The sequence below is a fragment of the Glycine soja genome, chromosome 15, assembly GCF_004193775.1.
Source record: "Glycine soja cultivar W05 chromosome 15, ASM419377v2, whole genome shotgun sequence".
NCBI lineage: Eukaryota > Viridiplantae > Streptophyta > Magnoliopsida > Fabales > Fabaceae > Glycine > Glycine soja.
The window spans coordinates 16,480,731-16,502,586 of NC_041016.1; the positions used below are offsets into that span (position 1 = coordinate 16,480,731).

Consider the following 21,856-nt stretch of genomic DNA (forward strand, 5'->3'; position numbering starts at 1 on the left):
CCACAACACCAATTCCTTTTTCTCTTTCATCTCCTCGATCATCTACCTTGTTTTCTTCATATGATCAACGCCAAAGGTACTCTTCCCAATTTTCCAATCGAGTCATTTTAGACCCTAAGTACCTAGACCTTGCTTTCTTTGATGATGAAACATTTGATTGTTATCAAGTGTTTCGAAACTCTGGTTTAACTAAATTTTTGTCTCTGAAACTGCTTCATTATCCTGAATTAGTTAGAATCTTCTATAATAACTTGAAAATTCAGGATGGTATTATTTACTCTGAGGTGCATAATGTGTCTATTTTTATTGATCAATCTTTGTTCTTTTCATTGACAAAATTACCCAATCAAGGTGTTCCTTTTGAGGGCACCCTTGTTGATGACTATAAGTTTGATTATTCTATTCATGATGCTCGCCGTATGGTCTGTAATGACCAGGCTGATATGACCGGCAGATTACTTGTTGGGTCATTAACCTTTGATTGCCGCATCATGCACTTTATTATTGTTCGTATTTTACTTCCCGTTCTTCTAACCTTGCTCAAGCCTCCGAGGAGGATTTGATTCTTATGTGGGCTTTTCTTACCGGTAGTCAGATCGACTAGGCTCACTTGATTCGGTACCGAATGCATAAGGCATTACGGGCCAATGCACCTCTCCCTTATCCTCACCTCGTCACCCTTTTTCTTCATCATTTCAAAATTTCTTTGGAAGATGAACCATTTTTTCAAGTAAAAAGGTCTTTTGCTATTAGTGCTGGTGCGGTTATCTCGTTTGGTTACCGTAAGGATGATGATGGTCAGTGGGTTCGGAAACAAGACTTACCTCAGCCAATCCCTGACGAATGTACTCTTTCTCCTCCACCGCAAAGGGTTGATTCCTCTTCACTTCTGAACGATGTTCTCTCTGAACTCCACAGTCTTCGAGCTTTTGTGGGTGACCAATTTGATGCTATGGATACTCGCCTGGATGCCATGGATGCTCGCTTCGATGGGATGGATATGAGGATTAATCGACTTGAGGACGATATGAGCTTCATTAGGCGTTGCTTCGATCCACCAGCCAACCCATAGTTATCTCTACTATCTTAAGTAGTTATTTATTTCATTCGTGTATTTTGGCTTTTTGTTGCTTTAGTTATGGTTCTCTTGGACTTTTACCATTGTGTTGGATATTTCTAAACTTTGTGTTTGGTTATTTCTAGACTTTGAATTGGTTAATTAAGACTTGTGTGGATTATTCTCTGGATTGATTTAGTTTATGAATAACTTGTGCTTTGTTTAGACATTTACTTAGTTTTTTTCTTTAACCATTTTTGGCTTTTTGATGTTGCCAAAGGGGGAGAGAACAAGGGTAAGATTTATAAACTTAGGCATAAATTCCAAAAGTTAGGGGGAGTAAGGGTTGTGTGAACGCATTATCAATTGTATGTAGTTTATCTTGATTTCAGGATATTGTCATCATAAAAAAGGAGGAGATTGTATAAGCAAATATATCATGAAGTTTTGATGATGCCAAAGAAACGCGCTTCTTATGGTTGATCCAAGACAAGACTCCAAGATAAATGTTGAAGTTAGTCCTTAATAGTCTTAGAAAGCTTTCACTAATTGATGATGCAAAGGTTTGGCCAAAGGATGCTTGTTTGAAATTTTAAAATATGGTATTTACTCTCTGGTAATCGATTACCAGAGGATGTGATTGATTATCAATGGCCAAAATGCTTTCTGAAATATTTTTAAATATTTTTGAAAGCATGTAATCGATTACACATTCTTGTAATCAATTACCAGCAGTTGATACTATTTATAACACCTATTAAAATTTTGAACTCAAATTTTAAAGCCTGTAATCGATTACACAAGGCTTGTAATCGATTACCAGGAGGAATTTTCGAAAATAACTCTCAAGAGTCGCATCTGTTCAAGAGTTTTTTTAATAGCTTTCAAAGGCCTATAAATAGGTGACTTGGGACACGAATTTCCTTAGAGTTTTTCTGCACAAAGAGTCCAATCCTCTCAAAAACAAAATTGTCTTATCCTCTAAAACATTCCTTGGCCAAAACACTTGCAAATTCAATAAGGAATCATTGAGTGATCTTCATTATATCATCTTTCTCTTAAAAGAGATAATTTTTCTTCTTCCTTTTCTTACTCAAGAGAATTGATTAAGAGACCGAGGGTCTCTTGTTGTAAGGTTATCTGAACACAAAGGAAGAGTTGTCCTTGTGTGGTTCAGACATTGTAAAAGGAATTTTACAAGATAGTTGAAATCTCAAGCGGGTTGCTTGGGGATTGGACGTATGCACAAGGCGTGGCCGAACCAGTATATACTAATTGAGTTTGCACTTTCTCTTCCCTTAAACTTCTTTTATTTATTGTTTTTTGTTTTTTGCATTAAAGAAGTTTATTTTAAATTGTCTTGTTAGGTAATTCATAATAAAGGTACATTGAGAATTTTAAAATGGAGAGTTAAAATTTTAAGTAGGAAAATAGTTTTTGATATCTTAATTCAACCCCGCTTCTTAAGATATCTGAGGTCACTTGCCTAACAGACAAATATTCCCAGCTTACTTTGACAAAAAAAAATCCATTTGATATTAGTCGAAAAATAGTCTTGGTTGATGTCAATTTTAAAACATCACTAATTGTGGTCAGACAAAACAACCATAGTTAAAATTATAAATATTTTGTATTTTTACATTATTAAAAATTGAAAAATATTTTTTAATTAATATTTCAAAATTAGATTGTGTTTGTTTTCTATAAAGTTTAATATTAAAATTTCATCTATTTAAAATATAAAATTAAAATTTTTGCATATGGAGAAAATTGAATTGCCTTATCAAAACAAAGCATTTAAAATTGAAAAAATTTGAATTGATTTATCTAAACAAATAATTTAAAAAATAAAAGAAATTAAAATCAAAACAAGTTAAATTCTAGACATTCCAAATTCCCTAGAATTTTAAAATTTTTAATCCAAACAAAAGGTAACTTCACACACTAGAAATAATTTTATAAATTGAAACTCAAAACTAATATTTTCATAAGTAAATTCAAACTATCTTCAAAATATTAAATTTCAGAAATAATTATTTTTTTTGAAAGAAAATAACTATCTTTTTTTAAGCCATAATTTATCCTTATATAACGGCAAATGTCTTTTTTTTAAAAAAAAATCCTATATCTCATCTTATTGTTGCGTGCTTTACAAGCTAACAAAGAAACTATAAATAAGCACACAACATTGGCAACATACACCAACGTTTGATTAAGAAAATAGAAGCCTTATTTTGCTCTCTGTTCTTTCTCTCAACAATCCTTCCAACAAATCAAGAGAGTTGAATTCTGAAGCTTTTGCTAGTTTCTACCACTCAGGTTTGTTTCTCCGAACGCGAAAATCTAATACTTCTTTTAGGGTTTGTGATGGATGATCTGCGAGAATCTATGTTCTATCCGACTTCATTTATCTCAGTGAAGTTTTCTGCGCTTCCACGATGCAAATATAGGGTTTCGCGTTTAGGGTTCCTTTCAATTTATTTATTATCGGGGTTTTCATAAGGATCGGCAATATCCTAATTTGGGGTTTTGGGAGAGTCTCTATTGACGTTGCTGATCAGGGTTAAATTATTGGTCTTTGATCCAAGTCTTCAATGGGTTTTGATCTTGATGTTGTTGATCTTCCTCGATCAACATAGTTTTGTTGCCGTTCATCACTTGCTTTACGATTGTTATTTTGGGAATGGAAAATTTGGGAGCCAAAAGGTTTTGGGTTTTGGATGAAGAATTAAGTCTATGGCTGGGATTTAATCATTGAGTTAATGACTGAAACCATGAGCCATGGAGAATTTTATTGATAGGATACAGTACCTGATCTGGGATGTCATTACAATGCCATGTGTGTTTTTTAGAATATCATGGATACAAAGTTTGCACGAAGGACTGAGCGCATTGGTAGAACAACATGCTCTTATTGGAGAGCTGGAAAATGTAACAGAAATCCATGCAGATTTGTGCACATAGAGACACCATCTCCACCTGCTGCTTGTGGTTATGGCAATACTGCATATAGCTACGGAAAAAAGCCCCATTCCTCCTCTGAGAATACCCCGAAATATGGTTCAAAGAAAGCATTGCTTAGAGATAATGGAGATAGAGGAGATGCAACAAGGGTTGCTAAGGCTTTCAAGAAATCATCACCAAGGATATGTAAATACTGGATCAACAACAATTGTGTACATGGTGAACAATGCCTGTATCTGCATTCATGGTTTCGTGGTGATGGGTTTTCCACAGTAACGAAACTTCAAGAACATAAGAAGGTACTTGACTCTTGAACCTCCATTTAGTATTTAACACACCAAAATTATATTTAAAGTTCTTTCATAGTTCATTTTTAGCATAATGATTAAATCAAAATTGATATCTGACTTAATAATTGACTAATGTTTTAACAATTATTGATTACAGTCATAGAGTTTTATAATGTAACTATATGCTAGAATAACGGAATAAGTGTTTTTTGAAAAAGCATTCTCTTCCCTAGTTTACTAGGAAATGCTAGAATTTGTGAGCCTCCGCATCATGCTAATATTTTTTGTAGTAGTTAAATTAAAGCTTTTGACAACAGGTTATCACTGGCATCGCACTTCCTGTTGGATCCGACAAACTTTATTCTGGCAGCACTGATGGGACAGTTAGGATATGGGACTGCCATACTGGTCAATGTGCTAAAGTCATCAATCTTGGTGCTGAGGTTACCTCTTTGATCAGTGAGGGGTCATGGATTTTTGTTGGTCTGCAAAATGCTGTCAAGGTAAGCTCTTATCTGTCATTGTTTTGTTTTGATGTATGATAATGTCTAATCATAGGAGTAGTACATGCAAACTGATTATGTGGCTGTGGTTGTTGTGAAGGCTTGGAATATCCAGACCATGTCAGAGTTTACTCTTGATGGACCCAAAGGCCGAGTCCGTGCCATGACTGTTGGCAACAATACACTCTTTGCTGCTGCAGAGGTAACTAACCATGTTATTAATATTGTCCAATGATATTCCCCTAACCGAATTCTTTTTTTCTGCGGTGAGTTAAAATTTGTTTTATTTAAAATTTCAGGATGGTGTCATTTTTGCTTGGAGAGGAAGCTCTAAAGCCGATTCTCCTTTTGAACTGGTTGCGTCACTCACTGGCCACACTAAAGCAGTGGTTTGTCTGGCGGTTGGATGCAAGATGCTGTACTCCGGGTCCATGGACCAAAGCATAAAGGTATGTCTGTTGTTGAGGATTCTATTTTTCTTTATTAACATGAGAATTTTTTCTGAGAAAAGGATATGTAATTTTCTTTGAACTGTCCTATAACGACCGGATGTTGTTATTTTGTCTTCTTCAGGTCTGGGACATGGATACATTACAGTGTACAATGACACTAAATGATCATACTGATGCAGTCACATCCCTTATCTGTTGGGATCAATATCTGTTGTCAAGTTCATCTGACCGCACAATTAAGGTCTGGGCTTGCATTGAAGCAGGATCTTTGGAAGTGATATATACACACACCGAAGAAAATGTAAGCATTGAATTAATCTTATGTGTTGAAATATCATTTGGTTTTATTTTCATGTGTAAGAAGTCAGGCTGATATTTCTTATAATGCTGACGAGTTGGTCAATCTCCTAAATTGATGATTTTTTTATATTACAGGGTGTTGTTTCACTTTTTGGGATGCCTGATGCAGAGGGAAAGCCAATATTATTTTCCTCGTGCAGAGACAATTCAGTTCACATGTATGAATTGCCATCGTAAGTAAATCTAAATTATTCACGTTTCTTTTTGTTACTGTACCTCCGTCATGGTAATATTTCTTATTTTTTTGTTGCATCCTCTGATGATGTTTTTTCATCAGATTTTCAGAGAGGGGACGTTTATTTGCCAAGAAAGATGTGGCATTGATTGAGTTAGGTCCTGGTGGCCTCTTCTTCACTGGAGATGAGAGTGGTTTGCTGATGGTGTGGAAATGGTTGGAGGTACCCAAGGTGGCATCCTCTTGACATGTGTTTCCTTTCAACATTGGAGTTGTATTAACCCATCTATTTCCTCTTGAAGCAGATGGTGATAAGGATGAATTTATTTGTCTGAGCAGTAAATTCACTGTAAAAACAATTGTATAGAAATTGACAATTTTATAGAAATACCAATTTCATTCTTTTATATTCTTCCCAGCAGATGTAATCTTCTCCTGCTTTGATAAATATATTACTATTGTAAGTAACATGGTTTGTAATGAAGTCTGTTTTCAAATTCTTTCTATCATTATCAAAGAATACATATTTGGAATCCAAATATAAGTTCGACCCAAAATATAGTTTTTCTTACTTGTTAAAAATCGTTATTGTAATTCAATTATTTTGGCATTACTGTTATTGTAATTCAATACATATATTTTGGAGGAGTGTGGGAGCGTGGGTGTCATCATCTACACCTGAGCCTTCATCATAATCTCCATCTGCCTGGACAACATCTTCATCTTTTGTTCAAGAGAAGAACCAGATGAATTAACTTCCACCTACTTGATGAACCCTAGAGGATCTCCTGTCACCCATGCCATTGTAAGCATTAGAGGCCTATAGTTGTGGAAAGAAAACAGGAAGGGGAAATTGAGACTCTATATTTTGTTGACTCTGCAACAGTGGTTTTTTCTTTTTTCAGTTACAATGTATATTGTTTCTAGTAATTCTGTCCGGGTGTTAATGATTGAAATGAATTTGTATTAACATAGCAGGATCTTGTGATATTCTTTGAACCATTGTCCCTTGTGGCCCACTTTCTTTGGAAAGTAACCATGTCATATTCATATTACTATGTCAAAATATTGTTTCACTCCTCAGAAGCTTAGACGAGCGAGCAAGTAGAGAAACAGCCGTGTAGAGCTGCCTAGCTCAGTTTACGTTCAGAAAATTATTTCAAACCTTCTATATGTTTCTTGTTATTATCCCGTGAATATAAAAATTAAACCAAGAAAAATATTGCAATGCAAATAAGCATGTCTTCATAGTTTTACTATACACTTTTGGAAGCTTCAAGTTCTCAATTTTGTTTGTTGGGTTATAGAAAGCTTTGGAAAGCTTGATTTTTCTTCTTATTATTCCGAGAATATGAAAGCAATGGAAGAAAGATATTGCATAGCTAAAAACGTATGTTGTCCTGAGTATACTATACACGTTGAAAGCTGCTGGTGCTTGAAGTTTTTGTACCGTACAAACTTTATAGAAACATCATGCGTACGTGATATTAGTATTTTCTAATATATGATTATCACATCATCCGTTAATAGTGACAAGGACCAGAATCGTAAAACAATAAATAGCAACTACGAAAATAAAATAATTTATAAAAATTAAAACTATAATGTATACTACATAAGTAAAATATGAACAAAATTATAATAACATTATGAAGATTTGGTCAAATTATACAAATATTTTTGTTTTTTTTTAACTCTCGGACAAATCTCTTCTTATTGTTTGAAAAAATATTACATGGATGTTTCATTCTACTTAACACACCCTCCTTTGAATCAAGGCTAAAATGTCTTTTTTGGTCATTCCATTTTCTTAAATATGGGATTTTATTTCCCTTATTTAATTTGACATTTCATCTCCTTTTAAAATGTTGATTATTTTAGTCTTTTATTTCTTAATTGAAATATTTCATCAGTAACTTTTAAAAGATTCACAATTTTAGTCTTTTGTCCAATTTCAAATGTTCATCTATGTATTGACCCTTATACTTTTATGTTTTTATTGAAATATTGTTATATATTTCATAGTTCTTCAATGTTAGCCTTTTACTTTTATGTTTTATGCTTGCTATCGATTGGTTGGTGACCTCTACCTTAATTTTTAGATAAGATTGCGATTGAAAAATGCTTTCAATGCTTTCTTTTATCTTGAACTTGAAATGTGGTAAAATATCCATTAAACCTTAGAGCTAGGAATATGATGAAGGATAATGATTATCTTTTGATCATGGAACTTAAAACAATTTCTTTGTTAAATATGCAAGAGATTGACTTTTAATGGAAGAACTTAGATATTTTCACCTAAGGAATTAAGGATTAAAATATCATTTTTGAACTATGTCTTATATTAACATTGAATAACAAGTTGAGTATGTTATCTTAGTGTAAGGAGAGTTTGATTTGGTGAAATCTAACTCCGATAATTTTTGTCATTTGAATTTCATATCATTTTATTGAATGCTTGTAAAAAAATCCCAAAAATATTATAACTTGTACCTTTGTTTTAATTTATCTTTATTATTGAATATCGTGTTCAAATCGTCATTGTTCATTTTTTAGTTTAATTAGTAAAAACTTCTAATATTTGTTAAGTATTATCAAGTTCTTGTGAGAATAATAACTTTTATTTATGGAATACTACTGGACAATTTGATATGATTGTCAATGAATTAATTTAAGCTTATAATTTTTTTCTCTTAAAAGAAAAACTTATTGAAGGAACCTATCATGAGTTATCAGAGTTTTTTTTCCATGGTCCACTTCAAATTTCGACCGTCACTATTTTCATTTTTTTTAGTTTCATTTACCGTTCTATTCTATTTTCACTCATTTGAGTAATTTCAACACTCAAATTTTTGTGTACGTGGCATCAATATATTAATATATTACTAATATATATAAAAATAAAATATACTTGCCTGTGACGTTCATATTGACTAAATTATATGTGTGTGGCTTTTTCAAATAATAAATTTGTTTTTATTTTTTAAAAATATTAGTAAATGACAATATATAATAACTTAAGCATTTAAATATTTTAACCTTTTGTGATATTTTTAAGTGTACTTGGTGCACTCTTTCGATCCCATTTTAAATTTAGACTCCCGTTTGGAGCACTATAATTATAGAATTTAAAAAATAAATATATTTGAAATGAAATTATAAGCAACTTTCATGGAAAGAAAATAGCATGAATTATAAATTTTGTAGTGTGTTAGGATGGAGCAATTCAGTAAGGAAATAAATTTTTTCAAGGAATTTAAAAGGATTCATGATAAAATAACTTGTTTGCATAAAATATTTGAAATGAGATTTAATTTTTGATACTTTTATAAATCATTTTGATTGACCAAAAACAGTGAGATTTCAAATTCTCTAAAAAACTATAGAATTTGAAATTCTTTTTTCGGAGATGCCCACTTGAACTCACGACGTTATTGCTCGCAACTCATTCTCGTTCAACAGTCGCAACTACAGGTGACTAATGTTTTTACGACCGACATCGACATAAGTTGTTTTTCACTAACGTTGACCGATGTTTTTCGGTAAGAATATTTTTTCTCGCTGACGTCAATCATGGGAATTTTGTGAATCATGGATGTTTTGATGATGCTAAAAAGAAATCATTTGATAATGATTGTCATCATCAAAAAGGGGGAGAATGTGAATGTGTGAATACATGATTTTGATGATGCCAAAAAAGAATCAAACAAGGTTGCTTCAAAGGTTAAGCACTGCTTCAATATTAATACAAGGTTTCTCCAACAAACAAAGTCTTGCTTCAAGATTAACTCAAGATCAAGCCTTGCCTCAAAACAAAGTGTTTTCAAGACATCCAAGACTCTGGTAATCGATTATTAGGCAGTGTAATCGATTACCAAAAGACAATTTTGGAAAATAGCTGTTAGAAAGGGTTTTGAATTTGAATTTTGAACCTGTAATCGATTATCATATGTTTGTAATCGATTACCGGCAACAAAATTCTTGAAATTCAAATTCAAAAGTCATAACCCTTCAAAATATAACTGTGTAATCGATTACCAGTGAAAAATTTCAGAAAAAACTTTTTGAAAAGACACATCTCTTCAAACCATTTTGAAAAGGCACGAAGGGCCTATATATATGTGTCTGACATCAGAAAGTGAGAGAGAGATATTCCAAGAGAACTTCATTGTGAAATGCTCTCTCAACAACTCTTGGGCAAACATTTGCAAGTCTATTGAGAGTTCATCCAGGAACTTCAAATTGTATTATCCACTCTAAAGGAGAGCAATCTTTCTGTTCTTCTCAGAAAGTCAATTGTAATCAAGAGACTGGTTGTTTCTTGAATTGTGAGTTTCTAGAACACAAGGGGAAGGGATTCCTTGGGTGTTCAGAAGTTTTAAAAAGGATTTTTACAAAGATAGTGGAAAATCTAAAGTGGGTTGCTTGAGGACTGGACGTAGGCATAGGAAGTGGTCGAACCAGTATAAATCGAGTTTGCATTTCTCTCTTCCCTTATCTCATTTATGTTATTGCAATCAATTTTTCCTTTCATGTTTAAAAAACATTATTAAATTGATTGTTTCTTCTTCTTCTGCATTTTGAGCCTATCATTTAGAAGGGGGTTAAAAGTTTGTTAGTGAGACTTAATTCACCTCCCATCTTAAGTTATTGAAACCACTTGTCCAACAAGTTGTATCAGAGTAGGATTCTTGTCTAAAATTCTAAAACTTATAGAATAAATATGGCCTCATCTAACTTTCCATTTCTTGAGGGAAATTCTATTAATATGCCTCTTGTTTTCAATGGAAAGGGTTATCACTATTGGAAAACTCGAATGCAAATCTTTATTGAAGCCATAGATTTAAATATATGGGAAGTCATTGAAATTGGTCCCTTCATTCCTACAATGGTAGTGGGAAATGCAACTATAGAAAAATCTAGATAAGAATGGGATGATGATGAAAGAAGAAAGGAGAAGATTCCTCCTTAGCCCAAAAATGCTATGAATGCGATCAACATGGGCACATGAGTTTCAATTGTCCTGTCTTTAAAAGAAGCGTGGAAAAATCCGACAAGAGGAATTTCAAAGAAAAGAAAGTAGAGAAAGCATACATCACTTGGGAAGATAATGACATAAATTCTTCAAGTGATTCAAAAAATAAAATCATAAATTTGGGTCTCATGGTGAAAGATTATGAAAGTGGAGAAAAGTAAAGTTAATACATTGATAGCGATTGCTCCAAACACATAGCGGCAAAAGCATAAGAGTTTATTCATATTTCTCCCAAAAATAGTGAACATGTGATCTATGGAGACAACAAATAAAGGTAAAATTGTTGGAATTGGAAAAATAGGTATGAATTCCTCTATCTCCAAAGAAGATGCCTTAAATATTGATGATCTTAAGAATAGTTTATTAAGTATTCATCAATTATGTGATAAAGACCATTTATCTAAGAAGAGGATTTTAATATTTGTCTACTTTTTTATTATTTTTGCTTATGATTGTTAATTTTTTGACTGAGTTTTGATGCTTGTTTTCTGCTTGAGTTTTGATTGTCTTTGATAATTATGTTTGATAGTTATGATGATTGTATTTGAGAGTTATGTTGATTGTCTTTGATGATTGTTTTTTTATTGAGTTTTTTATTGTCTATGATGATTGTGTTTAAGAGTTATGTTGATTGTCTTTGATGATTGATTTTGATGATTGTGTTTGAAGGTTATGTTGATTATTGATTACTTTTGATGATTTTTTTTCTTATTATATATTTTGAATTTTTTATACTGGATATGTATTTTTGTGGGTGCAAAATAGTTTTTTTAATGCCTTTTGGTATCAATTGACTCTCATACATTGCTACAAGTGGTAATATTTTTTCTTTTAGGCCATGAAATGATACTTGTACAGTACGAAATTCTCTACTCTTTTAATTCATTATAAATTGCTAAATGGTTTTCTCCTCTCTGCTCATGATTTTGTTTTTTATGTTGACAAAAGGAGAGAGATAGATAAAAGATAAGATAGTAAGGAAAATTATTTATTCTTTATGAGACAACTTTTTATATATGAAATCTTCAATTGTCTCATATAAGCAATCATTGCAAAATCAAGGGAGAGTAAACTATACAGATAGATCTTTTTTTGTTGTTGCTCCTAACCTACAGATGGTTGTCATCATCAAAAAGTGGAAGAATGTAAATCATGCAGGTTTTGATGATGTCAAAAAGAATTTTCTTGATAATGAGTGTCATCATCAAAAAGGGGGAGAATGTGAATCAGGCATGTTTTGATGATGCTGAAAAGAAATCACTTGATGATGATTGTCATCATCAAAAAAGGGGAGAATGTGAATGTATGAATACATGATTTTGATGATGTCAAAAAAGAATCAAACAAGGTTGCTTTAAAGGTTAAACATTCCTTCAAGATTAATACAAGGTTGCTTTAACAAACAAAGTCTTGCTTCAAGTTTAATTCAAGATCAAGTCTTGCCTCAAAACAAAGTGTTTCCAAGACATTCAAGGCTCTAGTAATCGATTACCAGAGGACAATTTTGGAAAATAGTTGTTAAAAAAGGTTTTGAATTTGAATTTTGAACCTGTAATCGATTACCAGATGTTTGTAATCGATTACCAGCAATGGAACTCTTGAAATTCAAATTCAAAAGTCATGACCCTTCAAAATATAATTGTGTAATCGATTACCAAAAATCTGTAATCAATTACCAGTGAAAATTTTCCGAAAAAGCTTTTTGAAAAGACATATCTCTTCAAACCATTTTGACAAGGTATGAAGGGCCTATATATATGTGTGTCTGACACCAAAAAGTAAGAGAGAGATATTCCAAGAGAACTTAATTGTCAAATGCTCTCTCAACAACTCTTGGGCAAACACTTGTAAATCTATTAAAAGTTTATCCAAGAACTTCAAATTGTATTATCCACTCTAAAGGAGAGCAATCTTTCTGTTCTTCTCAAAAAGTCAATTGTAATCAAGAGACTGGTTGCTTCTTGAATTATGAGTTTCTTGAACACAAGGGAAAGAGATTCCTTGGGTGTTCAGAAGTTGTAAAAAGGATTTATACAAAGATAGTGGAAAATCTCAAGTGGGTTGCTTGAGGACTAGATGTAGGCAAGGGAAGTGGTTGAACCAGTATAAATCGAGTTTGCATTTCTCTCTTCCCTTATCTCATTTATGTTATTGCAATCAATTTTTCCTTTCATGTTTAAAGAACATTTTTAAATTGATTGCTTCTTCTTCTTCTTCTGCATTCTGAGCCTATCATTTAGAAGGGGATTAAAAGTGTGTTAATGAGACTTAATTCACCAACCGTCTTAAGTTATTGAGGCCATTTGTCCAACAAATTTTTTGCTGTTGTCGGCCAATGATTTTTTTTGCCGTTGTCATCCAGGTTTTTTCAGTTGATGTCAACCAATGATTTTTTTTGCCCGACGATGACTACATTTTTTCTACTGACATCGGCCATGACTAACTTTTCAACCGACGTCAACTAGGTTTTTCCAGCCAACATCAGCCAAAGCTATTTTTTAGCCAATATCGGCCAGGGTTATTTTTCAGCCGTTGTTAGCTAGGGTGTTTTGGCTTATGTCAACTAGATTTTCTTAGCCAATGTCGTTTAGGATTTTTTTTTCTGACATCTACTAGGGTTTTTTGGCTGACATCAACCAGAGCTATTTCTTAATCACATTAGCTTGGTTTTTTGGTTGATTTTGGCTAGGGTTTTTTCTGCTTACACCAGGTAGGCATTTTTGACCGACATCGAACATGACTATTTTTAGTCGACATCGACTAGGTTCTTATAATCGACATCCACTAGAGTTTTTTTAGTCGACATCGATCAAAGTTATTTTTTACCCAACATCAGCCAAGGCTATTTTATAGCAGATGTTGGATAGGATTTTTTGTCTGACATTGGTTAGGACTATTTTTTAGCCAACTTCAACTAGGGACTTTTCAGCCAACGTTGACCAATGGTATTTGTCGGCCAACATCAGGTAAGTTCTATTGGTCGACATTGACCAAGTTATTTTTTAGCCGATATTGGGTAGATTTTTTTGTCAACGCCTGCTAGGATATTTTAGGCTGACATTGGCTAAAAATAGCCTTGGTCAATGTCGTTCGAAAAGACCCTAGCTAGTGTTGGCCAAACAATTCCTAGCCGACGTTGGTAAAAAAACCTAGCCAACACGGACTGAAAAATAGACTCAACCAACATTAGCTGAAAAATAGTTTCGATAGACGTCAGCTAACAAATATTCTCGACATGCTTTGACAAAAAAAACCTATTTGATGTCGACCGAAAAATAGTCTTGGTTGATGTAAGTTTTAAAACATCACTAATTATGGTCAGGCAAAACAATCATACTTAAAATTATAAATATTTTGTATTTTTACATTATTAAAAATTGAAAAATATTTTTTTAATTAATATTTCAAAATTAGATTGTGTTTGTTTTCTATAAAGTTTAATATTAAAATTTCATCTATTTAAAATATAAAATTGAAAATTTGCATGTGGAGAAAATTGAATTGTCTTATCCAAATAAAGAATTTAAAATTGAAGAAATTTGAATTGATTTATCCAAACAAAGCATGTAAAAAATAAATGAAATTAAAATCAAAGCAAGTTAAATTCTAAACATTTTAAATTCCCTAGAATTTTAAAATTTCTAATCCAAACAAAAGGTAACGTCACACACTAGAAATAATTTTATAAATAGACATTTTGGTCCCTGATTTTTGACCCTTTTTGCAGTCCCTATCTTTTTGAAATGTTAAAAATAGTCCCTATCTTTGCATAAGTTTTGCAAAACAGTCATTGCCATTAAATTTGAAAGTAACGCCGTTAGTGAGGTGCATTATTGGCAATTTTAATGCCACATAGACTATCCAACGTGGCAAATTATCCCAGATTGTGACACGTAGACTGGACTTTGATACAAAATTTAAAAAGTTGTCAAATATTTTCTTCTTCACTTGCTTCTTCTTCCTCAAATTAGGGTTTCTAAAGCTTCTCTCCTCTCAATTCCAACATGGTGGAGTCTTAAGTGTGTGTTTCTCCCTAGTCTTATTTGTTCTTCTCACTCCATCTTTTTCCTCTCCTCACTTCATCTTCTTCCTAGTGGGCTTTGATTTCTCCATGTCTGCAAGTGACAGTTCTTCTACATTTTCTGGTAGAATCATTCGCCGTTGCCACCATGGAAGACGTACAGCTATTCTAACTGCAAGAACAAGGAGATACCCAAGAAGAAAACTAAGTTTCTAATCCTTCTTCTGTCACAAGAGAATCAATGATAGTGGCTGATTTGAACTTACAAATTGAAGCATTTCAGAAGAAAATGAGAAATTTAGCAAACATTGTGTTGTTAGGTTTTTCAATTTTAATTATAATGTTAGTTTTAGGGGAAATATATTTTAGGAAAAATTTGTAGTAACATCTTTTGATATTATAAGTGTTGTTTTGCTGAAGAAATATTGTGAATAAAGTTCCTCAAGGTTTTGTTGCTACTGTCAGTTACTTTGCAGTTCCTCAAGTTTTTCAGTTGAAATTTGATTTGGGTCTATCTACTGTCAATTACTTTGCAGAACAATATAATGATTCTCAACTTGATCAAATATCATATAATTGGTTATACTTTTTTGGTGTTGATTGCATACATTTAAAGCATAATTATCTAAAAAATCTATATAAGTCATTAAACTATCCTAAAATCATTAACATGGAAGAAGCCTACAAATTGGTTGAAGAAATGATAAAACTAAAGCAAACCATCCACCAGAGAGCAATTATCAAAGTGTCTCACTTTAGATTTAGCATTTGTGATAGTTTCAGATATCTTGGTAGACTCATCCTGTGCTCTGGCCAGTGATTCCTTGCACGCAGTCTCCTTTTTTCCAGTGTCTTCTTTTCTGCTTCACATCGTTCCAATTCTCTCTTGATACTTTCAACGATCTTTTTGCTGACATATTTTTTTGCTTTTAGTAATGGTCATTCCTTGTTCTCTCTAATTCAAAGTTCAAATACCAGCTCCAAAACAATGTGTAAATTACAAGAGAAAGAGAAGAACAGGACATTAAATCATGTGATTATTTTTCAAACTCTACAAACTGCTTTAAGGTTTAACAGTGGTTCTAGTCCATATGAATAGTTCCTTACTATTATGGAAATTGTACAAATGCAGAGAAAATTGCTAGCACGAATTCCTCCAAAGTCTGCATAAAAGCTCCAACACCTGAGCAGAAAACTACTAGCAAATTTCATTTGACACTTCCTAAACCAAAGAATCAACATGGCTCAGCCATAATTTCATTTCAGACTAAAGCATATGATGTGCATACACACCAGTGCATGCTAGTTAAGTACCATAAGCTTTCACACCATAAACCAAAATACTCAAGATTTCATAGATAAGTACCATAATGTTTAGGTCATTCAAGCTTTCAAATGTAATAGTCCCGACTCACGTCAGCTAACAAATATTTCCAGCATACTTTGACAACAAAAAATTCCATTTGATATCAGCCGAAAAATAGTCTTGGTTAATGTTGATTTTAAAACATCACCAATTGTGGTCAGACAAAACAATCTCAGTTAAAATTATCAATATTTTGTATTTTTAAATTATTAAAAATTAAAAAATATTTTTTAATTAATATTTCAAAATTAGATTGTGTTTGTTTTCGATAAATTATAATATTAAAATTTCATCTATTTAAAATATAAAAATGAAATTTTGCATATGTAGAAAATTGAACTACCTTATCTAAACAAAGAATTTAAAATTCAAGAAATTTGAATTAATATATCCAACCAAAGCATCTGAAAAATAAAATAAATTAAAATCAAAACAATTTAAATTATACGCATTTAAAATTCCCTAGAATTTTAAAATTTCTAATCCAAACATAACTTCACACACTAGAAATAATTTTATAAATTGAAACTCAAAACAAATATTTTCATAAGTAAATTCAAACTATCTTCAAAATATTAAATTTCAGAAATAATTATTTTTTTTGAAAGAAAATAACTATCTTATTTTAAGCCTTAATTTATCCTTAGATGACGGCAAATGTCTTTTTTTTAAAAATTAAAAAAAAAATAAAAATCCTATATCTCATCTTATTGTTGCGTGCTTTACAAGCTAACAGAGAAACTATAAATAAGCCTAACACAACATTGGCAACAAACACCAACGTTTGATTAAGAAAATAGAAGCCTTATTTTGCTCTCTGTTCTTTGTCTCAACAATCGTTCCAACAAATCAAGCTACGTTTCTACCACTCAGGTTTGTTTCTCCGAACGCGAAAATCTAATACTTCTTTTAGGGTTTGTGATGGATGATCTACGAGAATCTATGTTCTATCCGACTTCATTTATCTCAGTGAAGCTTAGGGTTCCTTTCAATTTATTTATTTCGGGGTTTTCATAAGGATCGGCAATACCCTAATTTGGGGTTTGGGGAGAGTCTCTATTGACGTTGCTGATCAGGGTTAAATTATTGGTCTTTGATCCGAGTCTTCAATGGGTTTTGATCTGGATGTTGTTGATCTTCCTCGATCAACATAGTTTTGTTGCCCTTCATCACTTGCTTTACGATTGTTATTTTGGGAATGGAAAATTTGGGAGTCAAAAGGTTTTGGGTTTTGGATGAAGAATTAAGTCTATGGCTGGGATTTAATCATTGAGTTAATGACTGAAAGCATGAGCCATGGAGAATTTTATTGATAGGATACAGTACCTGATCTGGGATGTCATTACAATGCCATGTTTGTTTTTTAGAATATCATGGATACAAAGTTTGCACGAAGGACTGAGCGCATTGGTAGTACAACATGCTCTTATTGGAGAGCTGGAAGATGTAACAGAAATCCATGCAGATTTTTGCACATAGAGACACCATCTCCACCTGCTGCTTGTGGTTATGGCAATACTGCATATAGCTACGGAAAAAAGCCCCATTCCTCCTCTGAGAATACCCCGAAATATGGTTCAAAGAAAGCATTGCTTGGAGATAATGGAGATAGAGGAGATACGACAAGGGTTGCTAAGGCTTTCAAGAAATCATCACCAAGGATATGTAAATACTGGATCAACAACAATTGTGTACATGGTGAACAATGCCTGTATCTGCATTCATGGTTTCGTGGTGATGGGTTTTCCACTGTAACGAAACTTCATGAACATAAGAAGGTACTTGACTCTTAACCTCCATTTAGTATTTAACACACCGAAAGTATATTTAAAGTTCTTTCATAGTTCATTTTTAGCATAATGATTAAATCAAAATTGATATCTGACTTAATAATCGACTAATGTTTTAACAATTATTGATTACAGTCTTAGAGTTTTATAATCTAACTATATGCTAGAATAACGGAATAAGTGTTTTTTTGAAAAAGCATTCTCTTCCCTAGTTTCCTAGGAAATGCTAGAATTTGTGAGCCTCTGCATCATGTTAATATTTTTGTTTGTAGTTAAATTAAAGCTTTTGACATCAGGTTATCACTGGCATCGCACTTCCTGTTGGATCCGACAAACTTTATTCTGGCAGCACTGATGGGACAGTTAGGATATGGGACTGTCATACTGGTCAATGTGCTAAAGTCATCAACCTTGGTGCTGAGGTTACCTCTTTGATCAGTGAGGGGTTATGGATTTTTGTTGGTCTGCAAAATGCTGTCAAGGTTAGCTCTTATCTGTCATTGTTTTGTTTTGATGTATGATAATGTCTAATCATAGGAGTAGTACATGCAAACTGATTATGTGGCTGTGGTTGTTGTGAAGGCTTGGAATATCCAGACCATGTCAGAGTTTACTCTTGATGGACCCAAAGGCCGAGTCCGTGCCATGACTGTTGGCAACAATACACTCTTTGCTGCTGCAGAGGTAACTAACCATGTTATTAATATTGTCCAATGATATTCCCCTAACCGAATTCTTTTTCTCTGCGGTGAGTTAAAATTTGTTTTATTTAAAATTTCAGGATGGTGTCATTTTTGCTTGGAGAGGAAGTTCTAAAGCCGATTCTCCTTTTGAACTGGTTGCGTCACTCACTGGCCACACTAAAGCAGTGGTTTGTCTGGCAGTTGGATGCAAGATGCTGTACTCCGGGTCCATGGACCAAAGCATAAAGGTATGTCTGTTGTTGAGGATTCTATTTTTCTTTATTAACATGAGAATTTTTTCTGAGAAAAGGATATGTAATTTTCTTTGAACTGTCCTATAACGACCGGATGTTGTTATTTTGTCTTCTTCAGGTCTGGGACATGGATACATTACAGTGTACAATGACACTGAATGATCATACTGACGTAGTTACATCCCTTATCTGTTGGGATCAATATCTGTTGTCAAGTTCATCTGACCGCACAATTAAGGTCTGGGCTTGCATTGAAGCAGGTTCTTTGGAAGTGATATATACAGACACCGAAGAAAATGTAAGCGTTGACTTAATCTTATGTGTTGAAATATCATTTGGTTTTATTTTCATGTGTAAGAAGTCAAGCTGATATTTCTTATAATGCTGACGAGTTGGTCAATCTCCTAAGTTGATGATTTTTTTATATTACAGGGTGTTGTTTCACTTTTTGGGATGCCTGATGCAGAGGGAAAGCCAATATTATTTTCCTCGTGCAGAGACAATTCAGTTCACATGTATGAATTGCCTTCGTAAGTAAATCTAAATTATTCACGTTTCTTTTTGTTACTGTACCTCCGTCATGGTAATATTTCTTATTTTTTTGTTGCATCCTCTGATGATGTTTTTTCAACAGATTTTCAGAGAGGGGACGTTTATTTGCCAAGAAAGATGTGGCATTAATTGAGTTAGGTCCTGGTGACCTCTTCTTCACTGGAGATGAGAGTGGTTTGCTGATGGTGTGGAAATGGTTGGAGGTACCCAAGGTGGCATCCTCTTGACATGTGTTTCCTTTCAACATTGGAGTTGTATTATCCCATCTATTTCCTCTTGAAGCAGATGGTGATAAGGATGAATTTATTTGTCTGAGCAGTAAATTTACTGTAAAAACAATTGTATAGAAATTGACAATTTTATAGAAATACCAATTTCATTCTTTTATATTCTTCCCAGCAGATGTAATCTACTCCTGCTTTGATAAATATATTACTATTGTAAGTAACATGGTTTGTAATGAAGTCCGTTTTCAAATTCTTTCCATCATTATCAAAGAATACATTTTTGGAATCCAAATATAAGTTCGACCCAAAATATAGTTTTTCTTACTTCTTAAAAATCGTTATTGTAATTCAATTATTTTGGCATTACTGTTATTGTAATTCAATACATATATTTTGGAGGAGTGTGGGGGCGTGGGTGTCATCATCTACACCTGAGCCTTCATCATAATCTCCATCTGCCTGGACAACATCTTCATCTTTTGTTCAAGAGAAGAACCAGATGAATTAACTTCCACCTACTTGATGAACCCTAGAGGATCTCCTGTCACCCATGCTATTGTAAGCATTAGAGGCCTATAGTTGTGGAAAGAAAACAGGAAGGGGAAATTGAGACTCCATATTTTGTTGACTCCGCAACATCGGTTCTTTCTTTTTTCAGTTACAATGTAGACTGTTTCTAGTAATTCTGTCCGGGTGTTAATGATTGAAATGAATTTGTATTAACATGGCGTGTAGAGCTGCCTAGCTCAGTTTACGTTCAGAAAATTATTTTAAACATTCTATATGTTTCTTGTTCTTATCCCGTGAATATAAAAATTAAACCAAGAAAAATATTGCACTGCAAATAAGCATGTCTTCATAGTTTTATTATACACTTTTGGAAGCTTCAAGTTCTCAATTTTGTTTGTTGGGTTATAGAAAGCTTTGGAAAGCTTGATTTTTCTTCTTATTATTCCGAGAATATGAAAGCAATGGAAGAAAGATATTGCATAGCTAAAAACGTATGTCGTCCTAAGTATACTATACACGTTGAAAGCTGCTGGTGCTTGAAGTTTTTGTAACGTACAAACTTTACACTGTCATATTCGAGTGAACTTCATTTTAGTTCTCATATATATTTGTATAGAAACATCATGCGTACGTGGTATTAATATTTTCTAATAGAAGATTATCACATACTCCGTTAATAGTGACAAGGACAAGAATCGTAAAACAATAAATAGTGACAACAACGATAATAAAATAATTTATGAAAATTAAAACTATAATGTATACTACATAAGTTAAATATGAACAAAATTATAATAACATTCTTAAGATTTGGTCAAATTACACAAATATATTTTTTTTTTTTGTAACTCTGGGACAAATCTCTTCTTATTGTTTGAAAAAATATTACACGGATTCTTCATTCTACTTAACACACCCTCCTTTGAATCAAGGCTAAAATGCATTTTTTGGTCATTCCATTTTATTAAATATGGGATTTTATTTCCCTTATTTAATCAGACATTTAAATATTTTAACCTTTTATGATATTTTTAAGTGTACTTGGTGCACTATTCTGATCCCGTTTTAAATTTAGACTCCCCAAGCACTATAATTATAAAATTTAAGAAATAAATATATTTGAAACGAAATTATAAGCAACTTTCATGGAAGAAAATAACATGAATTATAAATTCAGTAGTGTGTTTGCATGGAGCAATTCAGCAGGAGAATTCATTTTTTCAAATAATTTTAAAGAATTCATGATAAAATGTCTTGTTTGGATAAAATATTTGAAATGAGATTTAATTTTAGGTATGAATCAATTTGATTGACTAAAACAGTGAGATTTTAAATTTTCTAAAAAATTATAGAATTTGAAATTCTTTTTTCGGAGATGCTCACTCTAACTCACGACGTTCTTGCTCGCGACTGATTCTCGCTCAACACTGGCAACTACGGGTGACCAAATTTTTTACGGTCGACATCAACATAAGTTGTTTTTCACTGACGTTGGCCGAGGATTTTTCGGTCAGAATTTTTTTGTATCATGTCAACCTAAGCTATTTTTTGCCGATATCGACTAAGATTTTTTTTAGATGATGTTGGTTAGGGTTATTTTCTCGCTGACGTCATTCA

The 21,856-nt window shown here is 32.7% G+C and overlaps 2 protein-coding genes across 4 annotated transcripts; both read left to right on the forward strand.

Annotated features, from left to right (window-relative positions):
• The first annotated feature begins 3,273 nt into the window (after window positions 1-3,273).
• LOC114386748 (zinc finger CCCH domain-containing protein 48-like) lies at window positions 3,274-6,222 on the forward strand. 2 transcript variants are annotated; one of them, XM_028346785.1, is made up of 7 exons: window positions 3,274-4,320; window positions 4,629-4,814; window positions 4,915-5,016; window positions 5,114-5,263; window positions 5,388-5,567; window positions 5,702-5,799; window positions 5,904-6,222. In XM_028346785.1, the coding sequence occupies exons 1-7, from the start codon at window positions 3,916-3,918 to the stop codon at window positions 6,046-6,048; spliced, it is 1,266 nt and encodes a 421-aa protein (XP_028202586.1). In that variant the 5' UTR covers window positions 3,274-3,915; the 3' UTR covers window positions 6,049-6,222. The 2 variants fall into 2 exon arrangements, with proteins under 2 accessions (XP_028202586.1, XP_028202587.1); XM_028346786.1 differs by having other exon boundaries at window positions 5,702-5,719; window positions 5,916-6,222.
• Window positions 6,223-17,010: 10,788 nt separating this feature from the next.
• LOC114386749 (zinc finger CCCH domain-containing protein 48-like) lies at window positions 17,011-20,015 on the forward strand. Of its 2 annotated transcripts, XM_028346787.1 has the most exons (8): window positions 17,011-17,096; window positions 17,591-18,001; window positions 18,310-18,495; window positions 18,596-18,697; window positions 18,795-18,944; window positions 19,069-19,248; window positions 19,383-19,480; window positions 19,585-20,015. In XM_028346787.1, the coding sequence occupies exons 2-8, from the start codon at window positions 17,597-17,599 to the stop codon at window positions 19,727-19,729; spliced, it is 1,266 nt and encodes a 421-aa protein (XP_028202588.1). In that variant the 5' UTR covers window positions 17,011-17,096; window positions 17,591-17,596; the 3' UTR covers window positions 19,730-20,015. The 2 variants fall into 2 exon arrangements, with proteins under 2 accessions (XP_028202588.1, XP_028202589.1); XM_028346788.1 differs by having other exon boundaries at window positions 17,011-18,001; window positions 19,383-19,465.
• The last annotated feature ends 1,841 nt before the right edge of the window (window positions 20,016-21,856 follow it).